Here is a 16,732-nt window from a genome sequence, read left to right as displayed (position 1 = left end):
TTTCTTCTAGAAGTTTCATGGTTTCAGGTCTTACGTTCAAGTCTTTAATCCATTTTGAGTTGATTTTTGTGCATGGTGTAAGATAATGGTCTACTTTCATTCTTTTGCATGTGGCTGTCCAGTTTTCCCAACACCATTTATTGAAGAGACTCTCCTTTCTCCATCGTATGCTCTTGGCTCCCCTGTGGAATATTAGCTGTCCATAAATGTGTGGGTTTATTTCTGGGCTCTCAGTTCTTTTCCATTGATCTGTGTGTCTGTTTTTATGCCAGTACCATGCTGTTTTGGTTACTATAGCTTTGTAGTATATTTTGAAATCAGGGAGTGTGATACCTCCAGCTCTGTTCTTTTTTCTCAGGAATCCTTTGGCTATTCAGGGTCTTTTGTTGTTCCATATAAATTTTAGGGTTCTTTGTTCTATTTCTGTGAAAAATGTTGTTGGAACTTTGATAGGGATTGCATTGAATCTATAGATTGCTTTAGGAAGTATGAACATTTTAACGATGTTAATTCTTCCAATCCAAGAGCATGGAATATCTTTCCATTTCTTTGTTTCTTCTTCGATTTCTTTCAACAGTTTTATAGTTTTCAGTGTACAGATCTTTCACCTCTTTGGTTAAGTTTATTCCTAGGTATTTTATTCTTTTTGTTGCAACTGTAAATGGGATTGTATTCTTAATTTCTCTTTCTGCTACTTGGTTGTTAGTGTATAGACATGCAACCGATTTTTGTATGTTGATTTTGTATCCTGCCGCTTGACTGTATTCATTTATTGTTTCCATAAGGTTTTTAGTGGATTCTTTAGGGTTTTCTATATATAAAATCATGTCGTCTGCAAAGAGTGACAGTTTCACTTCTTCTTTTCCAATATGGATCCCTTTTATTTCTTTTTTTGCCTGATTGCTCAGGCTAAGACTTCCAATATTATGTTAAGTAAGAGTGGTGACAGTGGGCATCCTTGTCTGGTTCCTGTTCTTAGAGAGATAGCTTTCAGTTTTTCTCTGTTGAGAATGATATTTGCTGTGAGTTTGTCATATATGGCCTTTATTATGTTGAGGTATTTTCCTTCTGTACCATTTTATTTAGAGTTTTTATCATAAATGGATGCTGTATCTTGTCAAATGCTTTCTCTGCATCTATTGAGATGATCCTGTGATTTTTATTATTCATTTTGTTAATGTGGTGTATCACGTTGATAGATTTGAGAATGCTGAACCATCCCTGCATCCCTGGAATGAAACTCACTTGGTCATGATGTATGATCTCTTTAATGTATTACTGTATTTGATCTGCTAGTACTTTGTTGAGGATTTTTGCATTGATGTTCATCAGTGATATTGGCCTGTAATTTTCTTTTTTTGTGTTGTCCTTGTCAGGTTTTGGTATTAGGATGATGTTGGCGTCATAGAAGGAGTTAGGAAGCCTCCCCTCCTCTTCAATTTTTTGTAAGAGTTTGAGAAGGGTAGGTATTAAGTCTTCTTTGAATGTTTGGTAGAATTCACCAGGGAAGCCATCTGGTCCTGGACTTTTATTTTTTGGGAGGTTTTTGATTGCTGTTTCAATGTCCTTACTGGTGATTGGTCTATTCAAGTTTTCTTCTTCTTCTTGGTCCAATTTTGGAAGGTTGTATGTTTCTAAGAATTTATCCATTTCTTCTACATTATCCAATTTGTTTGCATATAGCTTTTCATAGTATTCTCTTATTATCTTTTGTATTTCTGGGGTGTCCGTTGTAATCTCTCCTCTTTCACTTCTGATTTTATTTATTCGAGCCTTCGCTCTTTTTGTCTTGGTGAGTCTAGCTAAAGGTTTGTCAATTTTTTTAATCTTTTCAAAGAACCAGCTCTTGGTTTCATTAATTTTTTCTATTGTTGTTTTAGTCTCTATTTTGTTTATTTCTGCTCTGTTTTTATTATTTCCTTCCTTCTGCTGATTTTGGGCTTTGTTTGTTCTTCTTTTTCCAGTAACTTTAGATGCACTTTTAGATTGTTTATTTAGGATTTTCTTGTTTGTTGAGGTAGGCCTGAATTGCTATAAACTTCTCTCTTAGAACCGCTTTTGCTGTATCCCACAGATTTTGGCATGTTGTATTTTCATTTTCATTTGTCTCCAGGAATTTTTTAATTTCTCCTTTGATGTCTTCATTGAGCCGGTCATTGTTCAGTAGCATTTTGTTTAATCGCGACATTTTTGTGGTTTTTCTGGTTTTCTCCCTGTAGTTTATTTCTAGTTTCATACCATTGTGGTCAGAAAAGATGCATGGTATTGTTTCAGTCTTCTTAAATTTATTGAGACTTGTTTCGTGGCGTAATATGTGATCAGTCCTGGAGAATGTTCCATGTGCATTTGAAAAGAATGTGTATTCTGTGGGTTTTGGATGGAATGTTCTATATATACCTACTAAGTCCATCTGGTCTAAGGTGTCATTTAAGGCCAGTGTTTCCTTATTGATCTTCTGTTTGGATGATCTATCCATTGGTGTAAGTGGAGTGTTAAAGTCCCCTACTATTATTGTGTTACTGTCTATTTCTCCTTTTATACCTGTTAATAATTGCTTTATATATTTAGGAGCTCCTATGTTGGGTGCATAGATAATTGCAAGTGTTATATGCTCTTGTTGGATTATTCCCTTTATCATTATGTAGCGCCCTTCTTTGTGTCTTGTTACAGTTTTTGTTTTAAAGTCTATTTTGTCTGATAGAAGGATTATTACCACTGCTTTCTTTTCATTACTATATGAATGGAATATCTTTTTCCATCCTTTCACTTTCAGTTTGTGAGTGTCTTTAGGTCTGAAGTGTGTCTCTTGTATGCAGCATATACGTAGGTCTTGTTTTTTTATCCACTTGGCCACTCTGTGGCATTTGATTGGAGCATTTAGTCCATTGATGTTTAAATAGCTATTGATAAATATGTATTTATTGCCATTTTGTTACTTTTTTTCCTGGGTGTTTTAGTAGTTCTTCTCTGTTCCTTTCTTTTTCTCTTGCTCTCTTCCCTTGTGGTTTGATGGCTTGCACACTTCCCAAACCCCTGGAGCGTACCCTGACGCTGCACTGCAGAGGCCCCCACCTCTCCACCAATGCCCCCCACAGTTCACCTGGTCCTCACACAGGACCTGCGCTACAGAGGCAGACACACTCACCTGCCTGTAGAGGATCAAGGCACCTTGTCAATGCAGTCTGAAAAATAGCCTGAGGGCTTGCTATTGAATGGGGCCAGTCCCTAGGGCAGGCTACCTACCCTGGCTGAACTGGATAAAATCTGTGCTCTAGTGGGTGTGGCAGACCCCTGTGCTAACAGGCCAAGGGAAGAACCTCAATAGCACCCACCGGGGTCTGTGTCAGCACACCTGGACCAGGTCAGAACAATGGCCCCCACTAATGTCAGTCTCTGGAGAGGTCCCTCCTCTCACCAAGATGCCACCACAGCCCACCAGGTAAGTCTCATTTCACCAAAGGACTGTCAGCCTTCTCTCTGGTAATTTTAGGTTGCTGCACTGAGTGAGATTGTGCATGAGGCCTTTAAGACCCGGGTCTTTTCAGCTTTCAGCCGATAGCTTTTCTGGGGGTATCCTAGCTGCAGTTAATAGCCATTGAAGCCAGACAGTAAGACCCCCATCTCAGTTGGGCTGAGTCTGAAGTGTGCTTATAGCAGTATCAGCCTCCGCTCCGGACCTCACTCCTCCAGGGAGGGCTGCATACCTTAGGGTGTCTCCCGCCTGGCCAGCTGAGAAGCTCTGTTGCTCTCAAACATGGGTTTTTTTCCTCTCCAGCAGGAATTTTTCTGCCTCCTCTGCCTTAGTCAGGACTGTCCCTTGTTGTGTGGGTTCTTTTTATCCAATCTTCAGTTCTCTATCCAGGTTAATTTTTCCAAAAATAGTTGTAATCTGGTTGTGTTCGTGGGAGGAGATGAATTCAGAGTCTGCTTACGCTGCCATCTTGGCAAGATCCCCAAGATTCTTTTTTATATATCCATTTTTTAAAAAGAAAAATAAAGAAAGAAAGAAAATGAAGAAGGAAAGGTTATGTTAAAAATTAAAGCAATCTAAAAGGGGGAACCCTCTGAGTGAGTTAGCTGGTGCCCCAGTTAGGAGTCCTTTACCATATGAGACAACTAGAAAGTACGGTAGAGCTACCTAATCATCCAGGGTGCTGCCCAGAACTGCTGTTGCTCCCCTAAGTTACCACTCCATCAGAGAGACCCTCCCACAAATGATTTTCATCTTTCAGAAAGAAGGGAGCCCTCCCTTCAATGGGATTTTGGTCTTGGTGGAACTCACAAGAAGAGGCTTGGTGAAATCACAGTGCTTTTTGAGAAAAAAATTAAACTGGAGGTATAAGATAGCACAGTGTCTTAGGATCTGTGCCCCACAGCACAGAGATGATCCTAAAAACATCAAGCTATGTCAACCCAAGGCATGGCTAGCAGGGGTAGGATTAGAGAAGGTTTCACTGCAGTGACCTTCCTTCACCTTGCTGTTTGGTCAAGGTAGGGTAAGTCAACCTAATTTTAGCATAAACCAGTCTTTTAAAAATGAGGAAGGTCCTGATCAAGGATTTGATTTCCAAGGAGTTATAGAAATGAGACTAAATTGACATTTAATCAACTATAAATCACATATAAAACTTTCTTAATATGACATAGTGATTGAGTGTGTGAGTTCTAGAGTCAGAAGGACTGGGCTTGAATCCTGCCTCTGCCACTTATTGGCTTTGGGACCTTGGGCAAGGGATTTCACATCACCAGGTCTCAGTTTCCTCAGTTGTGAAATGGGTATAATAATATCCCTTACTTCATAATGAGAAGATTATATGAGATAATTTACTGTACTAAAAACATTTAGTCCAGTGCCTGGGACATAGTAAGTGCTCAGTAAATGTGAAAGCCAGTACCAAGGCTTTCACGTATTTCTCTTCAGTGACCTTATAAAACCCTAGGAGATAGATGTTATAACCTTCCTTTCAGAGAAAACACAAGAGCAGAGACTCAGAGAGGTTAAGTAATTCGTCAAGATTGCACAGCTAATAAATAGTGGAACCAAAATTCCTTCAGAAGACTCCTGACTCCTAAGTTTAGAGTTTTCCACTAGAGTATATGTGATAAATTAAACACTAGCCAGGCCAGCCCCAGTGGCCTAGTGGTTAAGTTCAGCTCACTCCACTTCAGCGGTCTGGGTTTGATTCCCAGGCACAGACCTACACTGCTCAGTTAGAGGTCATTCTGTGCTGGTGGCCCACATACTAAAAAAATAGAAGAAGACTGGCATGGGTGTTAGCTCAGGGCGAATCTTCCTCAGCAAAGAAAATAAATAAACACCAGCCAGTCATTTAACATTTGTCTTAAAATGACGCAGTATCACAGCATTTATACAACATTCTTGTCTTTGTAATACTCACCTTCTTTTTACTGTACTAAGTCAAAAGTTAAAGGATATTCCATCTTTAGAACTATGGAATTTGGAGGAGTTTCACTTCTTTGAGGATGGTTAGGGTTCATCCTGACATGTGAAGGAATGAATCCGTGAACTATACCCTATAGTATTATTCATATTTGTTGTTTTTCTCTGTTATTGGTAGAACCCAGTCAATATCTCTGAGAATGAATCACTCCCACTCAAAAGGCAACAATGACCCCATTTTATTACTTCCTTATTCTGGGCACTAGATGTCACACTAAGTAAAGTTTTAAAAGTTATTCTTCAAAGTAGGGTGTGGCATAGAGTCTAAACCTTAGCTGTGGAAAACCATAGCTTTGTGTTTCTAGTAGAATGCAGTAAAGATGGACTTTCACTAACAAAAGAATTCACAAAAGAGAATTGTTAAGCAGAAAATATAACTGGAGAAACCTTAAGTATGTGCAATTCTTTGTATATCACTTATACCTCAGTAAAGCTATTAATGTGTGTGTGTGTGTGTGTGTGTGTGTGTGTGTGTGTAGTTGGAGTTGCAGCCTATTGTCATGTCTGTTAAACAGACACATCCCATTTATATGCACATAAAAATGGTATTTTCTTCCAGAAACAACGTAATTTTCCTAGAGGGAGCTTTTGCATACATGTCCGTGATCATTTGTGTTCTGAGATGGTGAGAGGCTGTTCTTCTCTGGGAAAAGAATCAGACATCCCTCAGCTGCAAGGGGTGTAGAAGGGGAAAGAGGAGATAATGACAGTGAGGTTCATTAAACCTTGAGTGGTCTCAGAGAAGGATGTGGAACCATCTTTCTCGTATGGCTTATGCAGAGTAGATGTGGCAGATGCCTCCCAGCCCTCTCAAACTCGTTTATTCCTTGATTGGAGCCCTCAGAAATCTAGATGAGGATCTTAGCTGAGATTTGGATGTACATTATTTCCTTTTGGAAAACATGTTTTTAAAAGATGGCAAGGAATATGGGCTCGGTGTATAAATAAGTTAGATGATTATATCCTAACTTAAATGTGTTACTGAAACTCCACTAAGTTTCCATCGAAATGCTTGGAATTCGTTGGAAGCGAGAGAGAATTAATTCAAGACTTAGCTTTTGCAGTTCCAGTGCATCTTTTTTTCCAAATAACTCAATAAAGAATCTGAACTGTGTCTAATGATCTGCACATGAATATGGACATATTTCTGTATGCAATTAGTGTTGTAAATGTTATAAATAATGTTTCTTAAGTTTCATTGTTTTCTAGATAGTGTATAATGACAGGTGATTCCCACTGGACATAATTAGCCTTATGTCTATTTGGTAAATATCAGTGCCCTGATTATGTTAAGATTGCTCTGATAAGAGGGGCCCTTCACCGGCTTGCTTCTACACACCCTGCCTCTGCACGTCCAGAAGCCCTGCGGGGCTGCCCAGGCTGCACGAGGAGAGGCGTCATAACAACGTTGGTCCTAGCAGCATCAGGACCAGCCACCTTGGCAAGTTCCTGCTCTGAGTTGGGAGAGTGCCACAGCCACGCCTGGGGGTGTTCTCCTTGAACTCCCGCAAGGAAGTCCTTTTACTTCACATGAGGAACCACAGGCTCAGAGAGGTTTAAACAGCAACAGCAGCGGAAACAAAAGGAAGTCTGAGGCTCTCAAAATCTTCACGGGTGTCTCATCCCACCGTCAGTCTTAAAGAAGGACGTTTTCTGATCTACAGGAAGTGCAATGCAAGGGCGGCTTCCAGACTCACCCCCTGAGAACCCCCCCAAGAACCTCCAAGTCAGCACTAAATAAAACCAACACAGATGCCACCCACAGGGCCCCAGCGTGTGCTCCCCACTTCACCCTCAGCACGGATCCGGGAGATTGTACGGCTAACCCACTTTGCAGACAAGGAAACCAAAGTCAAAAAATTTACCTGAGGTCGCACTGAATGGGGTTTTTCTCCTCGTTTGAAGATTCCAGGCTGCATTTTCTTTTGCTTGTTTTCCAAAATAAAAGTCGTGACTTTGGGAAAAAAAAAAAAAACATTGCTCTGATAAGTAAAGTCACAACTGATAAAATACTACTATTTGGGTTTGGGATTCATCCATGTCTTTCTCTTATTTGGGAGATGGACAACTGGTAATTTTAACATGCCTTCTGCGACTAGGTGCTTCTCTTTGGCTCTCAATCCTGCCATGATGTGGGACTTTTTTCCCCACATATTAATATTGCTACTGCCTTTGGATTTAACAACCTGAAGCTGCCCAGGTCCCTAGTGAAATCTTTCATTTTCTCCCTGATTGCTAAGGGGGAGATGAGTACCATGAGGATGGCAGCTCATGCTATTTCTCCTTCAAGAACTCAAACAGCACTGAGGACCGTTAATTTATACTTTCAGTTTGGGAAATCTGAGAGAGGCTATTATAGCTCATCATGGGGGCCTCTACGGAGAAAAAAAAACTCTCCAAAATAAAATGTAGGCAAGACTATTTCTCTATCAGGCCAAGGGTGGTCTCTCTGTGTTGGGGTGGAGGTGGGGGTGCAGGAATGAGAAGGTTGACTCTGTATTGAATACCCACTGTGCTGGGCTCTGGGGAGTATGGGTATTGTCCCCACTCAGATGGAGTAAAACCAGTGCCCTTCACCTGGCTGACCACTGTTGTAGCTTGTGTTTGGACTGTACTGCTTAAGACAACCGTCAGAGCTGTTGGATGCCCTTCCTGGTTTTCCCACTGACTTGTCTTTTGAGTTTGACACATCAGCTCCAGACTCTGCGCTCTGCATGCTAAAGGAATGACTAACTTTGAAAGAGTATGTTGAGGCTCGACTGATTTCAGTTCAACAAATAGTCATGGAGCACCCACAATGGGCTAGGCCTGCAAGGAATCAAAAAAATGAATGATGCAAAGGTGCTTTGAGCAGCTTAGAAAAGAGTAAAGAGGATCAGACAAGGACACTATTCACAGATAATATCTTGGGTTTGACACTCCAGGTTGCTAGTTAGATGGTGTGAGAAACAAAAGGGAATAATAAAATATCTGGGAGCTCTTTACATATGTTTATTTCATTGCTGCTCACAACAACCCAATGAAGAAGCTGAGTGACTGACGGGTCAGATGACTTCTCCAAAGTCACCTGACTAGGCAGTGGTGAAGCTGAGCTCAGATTGGAACCACACTGTGGAAGTTCTGTTAACCGCCACACTTTCTCCCAGTCAGGATATACACCTACAGCTGACAACAGCTCTGGAAGATGAGCGATTGAATTGTATCTATGAACCGCATTTTTATTTCCTGACAGGTCATGGATTGACAGCAGTCAAGGAAAAAGCAGGGGCCACCCTGCGGATTCATAGTGTAAATTCCAGCTCTTCTGAAGGGGCCCAAACTGATACCGAAAATGGAGTCCCTCAAAGTGAGTAATATATTTACTTTGGGGGTTTCTTGGACTTGGGCTGTGTTACACTATGTGCACAAATAGAAGATTATCAAGTTTAGGTCAGCACAGTGAACTCTAAAAGGGTTTTTTCTCTTTGGTAGCAGATGCAGCCACAGATGAGAGCCCCGCAGAAAGCCCACCTGCTTCTCCTTCCTCAGGGTCTCGGGGCGTGCTGTCAGCCATCACCAGCGTGGTTCAAAACACAGTAAGTCATCAGCTGCTTCCTCTGTTTTCCCTGGTGTCTTCCAGTGCCTTCTTTTGATATCTCTATGTACCAGTGACCTAGATACATCAGAGACGAGGTGGCTGTGCTCACCACTTGGGATCGTGGTTTTGTTACGCTTTCTCCTACAGAGTAGGCGTAACCTTGGAACTAAAATAATAAGGGTGAAATGAAATATATATTATGTTTAAAAGAAAGGAGCTGCTTAGAAGGAACATTTTTCAGTCTAATGAGGCAGTGTCCTTTCCAATTGCTGAAAGGACAGCCTCCGGCTGTGGGGAGAAAGAGTTCTTTCTTAGAGCTGGGACAGCTGTTTTTCCTAAGATGGTCTGTGTCTCTTAACCTTCAATTTGAAAAATTATAAAGCCATTCAAACAAACAAAAAAAAATACCAGTAAGGAATCAGAAACAACATCCCGGAGATGTTTCTAAAGTGTTTCCTGGTAACTAAGACCAACATTCTTTCCCATCCCTACTTCCCAATTCCCACTCTGCCCCTTCCTTGAATAATCCTAAATACTGCCCTGGCCCCACCCCCACCCCCAGCCCCTGCCTGACTCTTAAAGAGGCTTGTTATTGGCAACAAAACACTGATGAATAATGAACAAAGGGGGAGGGACCGGCCCCGTGGCCGAGTGGTTAAGGCCGAGTGGTTAAGTTCACGCGCTCCACTTCTGCGGCCCAGGGTTTCGCTGGTTCGGATCCTGGGCGCGGACATGGCACCGCTCATCAGGCCATGCTGAGGCGGCGTCCCAAAGCCACAACCAGAAGGACCCACAACTAAAGCTACATAACTATGTACCAGGGGGCTTTGGGGAGAAAAAGGAAAAATAAAATCTTTTAAAAAAAAAAAAGAAAAAAGGGGGAGGCACCCCAACTGAGATGAGGCAGCTAGCTGATCTTCAGGAAGAAAAGATTTATCTTCTGCTACGTAAAACCAATTAACTAGTTTTTCTAGAAATGTGGTTCATCCAATTTATTTATTCATGCGTTAGAACAAAAAAGGTGATTAGCTCTCACTACGTGCCAGGACTATACTGGATGTTGGGCATATGCTGACAAGCCAGAGGGCATAATATCCTGAAAGACAGAGACAACTCCACAGGCAAATACAGCGTAATGTGGGAGGAAGAAGGGTCTGTGGACACACATAGCGGGGTATCTTACCCAGACTTTGGGGTCAGGGCATGCCAGAAATAGGAAATGATGGCTCCTCTCCTTGCCACTTGAAGACCTCTGGGCTAAGTAGGATGAAGGAGGAGCAGCAAGTATGTTTTAGAAGTCAAGCAGCAATACAAGTCTAGTGTGCCCACGGGGGAGTTTGTAGGGTTCGGATGGGAGGGAGCTCTTTCAACATCTCTGGTTTGGGAAATGAATGCGTGGTCTCCCTGGGCTGCAACGCAGGGCACTCTGAGTTTGTCTTCAGCATCCTCGCATCCCTTTCTATGTTTTCTCCAACCTTCTGGTCCTCCCTTTTCCCAAGCTCCAGACATGCCCACCAGGTCTTCCCTTACTCAAAGTCCTTATGTCCTTTCTTCTCCTATTTTATTCTCCACTGAAGTAATCCCTCACAGGATGTTAGGAGAAAATAAATCAAATTATGCAAAAGTGCGATAACTGATATTCCATTGTCCACCCAAAGTATGTGTATTTTAAAATCTGTTTTATGGTGTATTATTGATTGGCTTCCAAATCTGAACACAAAGTCTAAATGTGCAAGGTGGAAATGGCTAATGAATTATACTAATTCAGTGAAATCAAATATTCCTATTGAAGTGAGAGTTATGAAGATCGGAAAGTGAATATAGGCAATAATAAATATAAAATATAACATGAATTCGTGTAAGGTGGGAAAAAACATGGGTGTGTGCATATTGTAACTGGAATTGTGTATTTGAATGTATGTACAGAAGAGGTTTCAAAGCAACGTCAGCAGTTCTGTTTATATGAGTGCTTTATGTGAGGACGTCTTAGTTGTTTTCATCTTTTTGTTTTAAAGGAAAACAAAGGGATTTGCAGGAGGACAACTGTGTGATAGAACCGTTTCTAAAGCTCGTAGTATATGGAAATCAACTTGTCTTATTTCATGAAGATACTAATTATAGGCGGTTATTTCGACTTTCTGAAAGTGTGCAAGAACCAGCTGAAACAGCCTGAGGGTCCTATACTCCAGGGCCCTCGATTAAAGAATTCCCCAAATTGGCAAGAGTAGTTGACATTTTAATAGACTGCTCCAAATAGTTCTGTTACATTTTAATAGACTACTCCAAATAATTCTGTTAAAATTTTTTCAGGCAAAAACAGCAAAATTGGGTCACCCATTAATTTTATGTCCTAGATACATATCTATTTGTACACACAGAGCCAGTAAAACTAATCCCACATATGCTTTGGTTTTTCCTAAGCATCCTTTTTTAATAACATTGTGTGTCCCACAAATTATGCGGCATATGCTCTTCCAAGGAAAAGAAAATAGGATTACATGGATGATAAATCCCCAGATGAGATAAATATCGTGACTTTATATTGATTTTAATATTTGAAGATAGCGCCATCTAGGAGTTGCTGACTGCTACGAAACAGCAAAACATGAAAATCTAATTTCGTGCAATTACCTCATGTGTAGGGTAAAAGTGTCTTAACGGGAGGTCTCGATGCTCTGGAATTCATCGGCAAGAAAACCATGAACGTCCTTGCAGAGAGCGACCCAGGCTTTAAGCGCACCAAGACACTCATGGAGAGAACTGTGTCCTTGTCTCAGGTGGGGTTATATACTTTTGCAATTTTTTCTTTCAGTCAATAAAGTTAATACATTTTTATTAGGTATTTTAAAGCACATGACACAAAATAGTAGAGAGTGAAAATTGAGTTTCTAAATCACTTCTTTCTTCCGCCACTTAGTTCCTCATGGGAAACAACCACTGTTAACAGCTCCTTATGGATTCTGTCAGAATTATCATAGAGCTATAAATATAGGTAGCCATACATATATGCGTATGTATATACACATATGCACATATATATGTATATACTTTTTCAACCAAATGGTAGCATATTAACCACACTCTTTTGTACCTTGCTTTATTCACTTAATAATTTCTTGAAGATTGTTCCATTTATGCCATTTGTCTTACTCCATTTGGGCTGCTATAACAGAATACCATAGATGGCGTGGTTTGTAAACAACAAACATTTATTTCTCATAGTTCTGGAGACTGGGAAGTCCAAGATCAAGGTGCCGGCAGATTCAGTGTCTAGTGAGGACCCGCTTCCTGGTTCATAGATAACCATCTTTTGCCCATGCCCTCACATGGTGGAAGGGAGCTCTCTGGGGCATCTTTTATAAGGGCACTAATCCCATTCATGAGGGCTCCACCCTCAGAATCTGATCGCCTTTCAAAGGCCCCACCTTCAAATACCGTTACACTGGGGAGTAGGTTTCAATATGTGAATTTGGGGGGGACACAGCATTCAGTCCATAGTCCCATTGCATATATTCCAGCTCTACCACTTTCTAGCTGCATGACCTTGAGCAGGTTACTTAACCTTTCTGTGCCTCAGTTTACTCATCTGTACACCGGGAGTAACATCAATACTGATGTTTTGTTTTGAGATTACTGATAGCTCTGTTGTGAGAATTAAATGAGTTGGAATAGAACCTGACTCATAGTGAGCACTCAGGAAGGGTAGGTGTTGTTGTCATTATTATGTATCAATATAACAGGCAGAAATGTTATCTCATTGAAATTTTGATTTATATTTCCCTTACTCTGTGCAAAGATGGGCTTCTCCTCTCATACTTCCAGCTTTAAGGTTTTCCAACCCTCCTTGAAAAATGCAATATGAAGAGTTTAATCTATGTGTTGCTTACTTACAGTAGTGAAGAAAATTAAAAATAATATTTATCTTATTTTCCAAATAGAAAACTCTAATATTGAACTTGCTCTTTCAGATGGGACATGCCAAGCTCATATCCCTCAGTGCAAGAAGGCCCTTTGTCCCCTTCCTCCTTAAGTGTCCGATACACCAGGTCTCGCTGTGCCCTACTGAAATCAGGATCAGCTGAGGTAGCAGCGGATTTTGTAAATTTCACAGGCAAGACAAACATAGCTTCTCATGCCTGGGTCCTGGGAAGCCATGAGGGAGCTGTCACTGACAACATGTGAGTGGCAGTTCCTGAAAAGCTTTTCTTTTAAGCTATTTCTTCCTCTCTTCCAGAATAATCCGCAAATAACCACTCTGATATTACAGCCCAGGCGTGGTCATCTGCACCATCACCATACTGATCTTTAAAAAAGAAAACAGATTGGTATTAATCAGATAATTAATACTAGATGTTGTAAAAAGAAAAAAAAAAAAACCAACAACAACAAAACCCAACCCTCAAGTATTAACGTGGCTTAGAACAAAAAAGATTTACCTTTTGCTTGTATAGTGTGAATGTTCCTGTTCAGGGGCCCCTGCTGGGCAGCTCTCTTCTGAGCCCACATTTTGTGTCTCTGACATCCTGAAAACCTTTACTTTCAGCCTCATAGAAAGGGGAAGGAAATATGCAGAGGGCCATATGGGACAATTTAGGACTAACCCTGGAAGTGGCATATGTCACTATTACCCTCATTCCTTTGGCCAAAACTCTCATATAGTTCACCGAATTCAACTCAGGCAGGCTGAGAAACACAGTTCAGTTGTGTGTGTAGAAGGAAAAGGATATTTGGTGAGCACATAGGAGTATTTTTGCCACAAGATTATGTATATATTTATAAATTATATAGATACATGTACATACGTGAAAACATATATGAATTTTTCATTCATTCATTCATTCGTTCATTCGTTCATTCATTACAGAAATATATGTCTATATAAATTTGATTCTAGTTAAGAAGGTGGTAACGTGGGGGGAAGTGTGACCAAGTACAGAAACTGGCTAACTCTATTGGCTTCTTTGGCTTAAGTTTACACACGTGTAAAATGAAGAGTTGGACCTGGTCAGTTTCCCAGATTACTGTAGTTTTTGTGCCACTTTCACAATTTTTATCAGATTTGCGTTCAATCTACTGCTAAAAAGTAAGTAGCAATGCTCAGAGAAATGTGTCATCCAAGAATCCACACTGGCCATGTGCGGTGTTTGTTCTACTTACACGTCTGAAACACATGCGGAAAGTGTGCTACACAACATTCTGGGGCACACTTGAGCCTTGCACTTGCAATCCACTTGGCTGGCTTAAGCTGGATCTCCACAACACTACTGACCTTAACCTCCCTCCAAACGGTAATTTTTCATTCATTCATTTGTTCATTCATTCATTCCACAAATGCGTTTTGAATGTCCACTATGTGCCAGACACTGTTCCAAGATCTTGAGATACATCAGTAGCCAAAATGGATAAAAATCCCTGTCCTTAAGGAGATTTCATTCCAGTGAGGAGAGAGAAACAATAATCAACATTATCTAGTATTTTAGAAGATGATGAGTGCTGTGGAAAAAAAGAGAAACTAGAGCAGGAAGAGCATAATCAGGAGTGTGGGAGTGAGGGGCAGGTTAAGTATTAAATTGGATTGTGAGGGGGTGGCCTCATGGAGATGATGACATTTGAGCAAATATTTGAAGGAGATGAGGGGCTTGACCATGCGAAAATCTGAGTACAGCACATTCCATGCAGAAAGAGCAGCTTGTGCTAAGGCCCTGAGGCAGGAGTATCTGTTATGAACAAGGAGCAGCAGGGATGGTACGTGGTGGAAGAGGAGTGAGCCAGGATGAGAGTTGTTCAAAATGGGGCCAGAGAGGTAATGGGGAGCAGGTGATGGCAGATCATCGAGGGCATTTGTAAGGACCTTGGGTTTTACTGTTAGTGAAATGAGGAAACCATTGCAGCATTTTGAAAAGAGGAATGACGAGATCTCGCTTTGAAAGGATCAGCCTCATTACTGTGTTGAAAATAGACTGGGTAGCAGGGAGGGCCACAGGCAGGGAAACCAGTTAGTGTGTGTATCAGGGTGTGTCCTCCCAGAAGCAGATGCCAAGTGGGCTTAAGCACGTGAAGATTTTATTAGGGGAAATGCCTGAGTGGGAGAAAGTGGGCAGGGGATACCCGGGAAGGCTGGCAGGGCCATCAGGCCAAGGTGCAAGTCTGACCCCAGTGAAGGTGAGGGGGAGAGAAGGTAGGGTGGAAGCGTCCTAGACTGCTGTGCTCTTTAAGGAAAGTTGGGCAAAGCCACGGAAGGGTCCTCCAGCCAAAGTCCTCTGACAAAGGAGCTCCTGTCTCCCGGGAACAGGTCTGCCCTAGTGTCCCTGCTGCTCCGGTGACGAGTAGGGACAGGTCGTGGGAGGCCTGACCTCCAGGTCAGTGAGGGATTTCAAAGTGCAGCACCTGGGCCTTCGGTCATTTATGCTCTGCTCTCACAGCCACCTCGGGAGGCCACTGCCGTTACCTAAACAAGAGGGAACGGTGGCTCAGAGGCGCGTGGAGCCATGAAGGTAGCGGCGAACGCTGATTCTGGGTATAGTTAGAAGGTCGATCCAGGTTTCCGGAGGGATGGAATGTGGGGTATGAGATAAAAGGAGGAGGCAGGGATGACCCCAAAGTTTTTGGCCTGAGCAGCTGGAAGGATGACGCGGCCATCGACTGAGATAGAGGAGTCTGCTGTGTTTTTCCTAATCCGCACTAAATAACTATAGAAATCAGAAACGTTCGTCCACGCACTCCCTAAATTTCTCCCGTATTCTATCCCAGTGGTACCCGGACACCTGAATAACGCGGAGACAGGGTGGTTCTCCAGTCCCATGGGTCTGTCTCCAGAGCTGCCCGTCCGCTAGGAAGTCTTCAGGCCAGAATCACTCCTTGCTGTTTAAAACCATCTTTTCTTTTCCAGAGGGAAAATAGAGCCAACACCCTGTGTCAAGCCAGTTCTTCTTTAGGCAACTTTAATTTCACTTTCCATTTCCTGAGTGAATCCTGATCATTCCAGAGTGACACTTCCCCTTTCCCTTCCAATTCTTGCCTTTTCCTCTCTATTCCAAAGTACAGATTTAGAGATGGAAGTTGGTGTAGAGAAAGGAAGCAATTTCCATGTCACTTTGTTATTTTCTTTTACCACCACCAAGCCAGTGAGACCAGTGGGGGTGGTTGGGTTTTATTGTAAGTGTTGAAAATTCCCAGTGATGATTTGCTGGGGTTGTCTTGAAAACTTTAGAATTCAGAGCTTGTACTTATTTCGTTTTAAAGACAGGCAGGAGGGCGAATTCTGTCTGCGGTCCAGTGGGTTTTGGGCTGATAACCTCAAGAACCCAAAAGGAGAATGAGGTTGATTGTTTTATTGACACAATAAAAACCAGAATCTGTTCTTCCATGACCTTCCCGTTGTGACCTTGTGGTGGCCAGTGTATTTATGGTGCTCTTCAAGCTATTAAAGAACCCTATAAACTTAATGCCCAGTAAATTTAATTTAGGAATCCAATAAAAGAGGTTTAGAATCAAAGACAGCGAGGATAGGAAATTGGGAGTAACTGGTGGACATGTGTGTATTTTGTTGTCTTTTTATTATTCACTGAAAAAAATAACTGGAGAAAAATTATCCACCTGGAGAGAAACTCAGTTCATAGTCATACTTCTTGAGACCAATCTAGGAATTGATAAGCTAACGTTCTTATTTATATTCACTACCTGGTGAAGAAAAC

The 16,732-nt window shown here is 41.6% G+C and overlaps 1 protein-coding gene across 4 annotated transcripts in view; it reads left to right on the top strand.

The window, feature by feature from the left end:
* FAM114A1 (family with sequence similarity 114 member A1) overlaps positions 1 to 16,732 on the top strand; it is a 75,750-nt gene that overhangs the window by 29,405 nt on the left and 29,613 nt on the right. For 2 of the 4 annotated variants that reach the window (XM_023638224.2, XM_023638227.2), the window contains exons 4-6: positions 8,694 to 8,807; positions 8,933 to 9,036; positions 11,681 to 11,815. In XM_023638224.2, coding sequence (XP_023493992.1) covers positions 8,694 to 8,807; positions 8,933 to 9,036; positions 11,681 to 11,815 — 353 coding nt within the window. The remainder of the gene's footprint in view (positions 1 to 8,693; positions 8,808 to 8,932; positions 9,037 to 11,680; positions 11,816 to 16,732) is intronic. The other 2 variants (XM_023638228.2, XM_023638226.2) reach the window with 1 other exon arrangement.

The sequence above is a fragment of the Equus caballus genome, chromosome 3 (genome assembly GCF_041296265.1).
Source record: "Equus caballus isolate H_3958 breed thoroughbred chromosome 3, TB-T2T, whole genome shotgun sequence".
Taxonomy (NCBI): Eukaryota; Metazoa; Chordata; class Mammalia; order Perissodactyla; family Equidae; genus Equus; species Equus caballus.
This window is presented reverse-complemented; position numbering and strand designations above follow the sequence as displayed.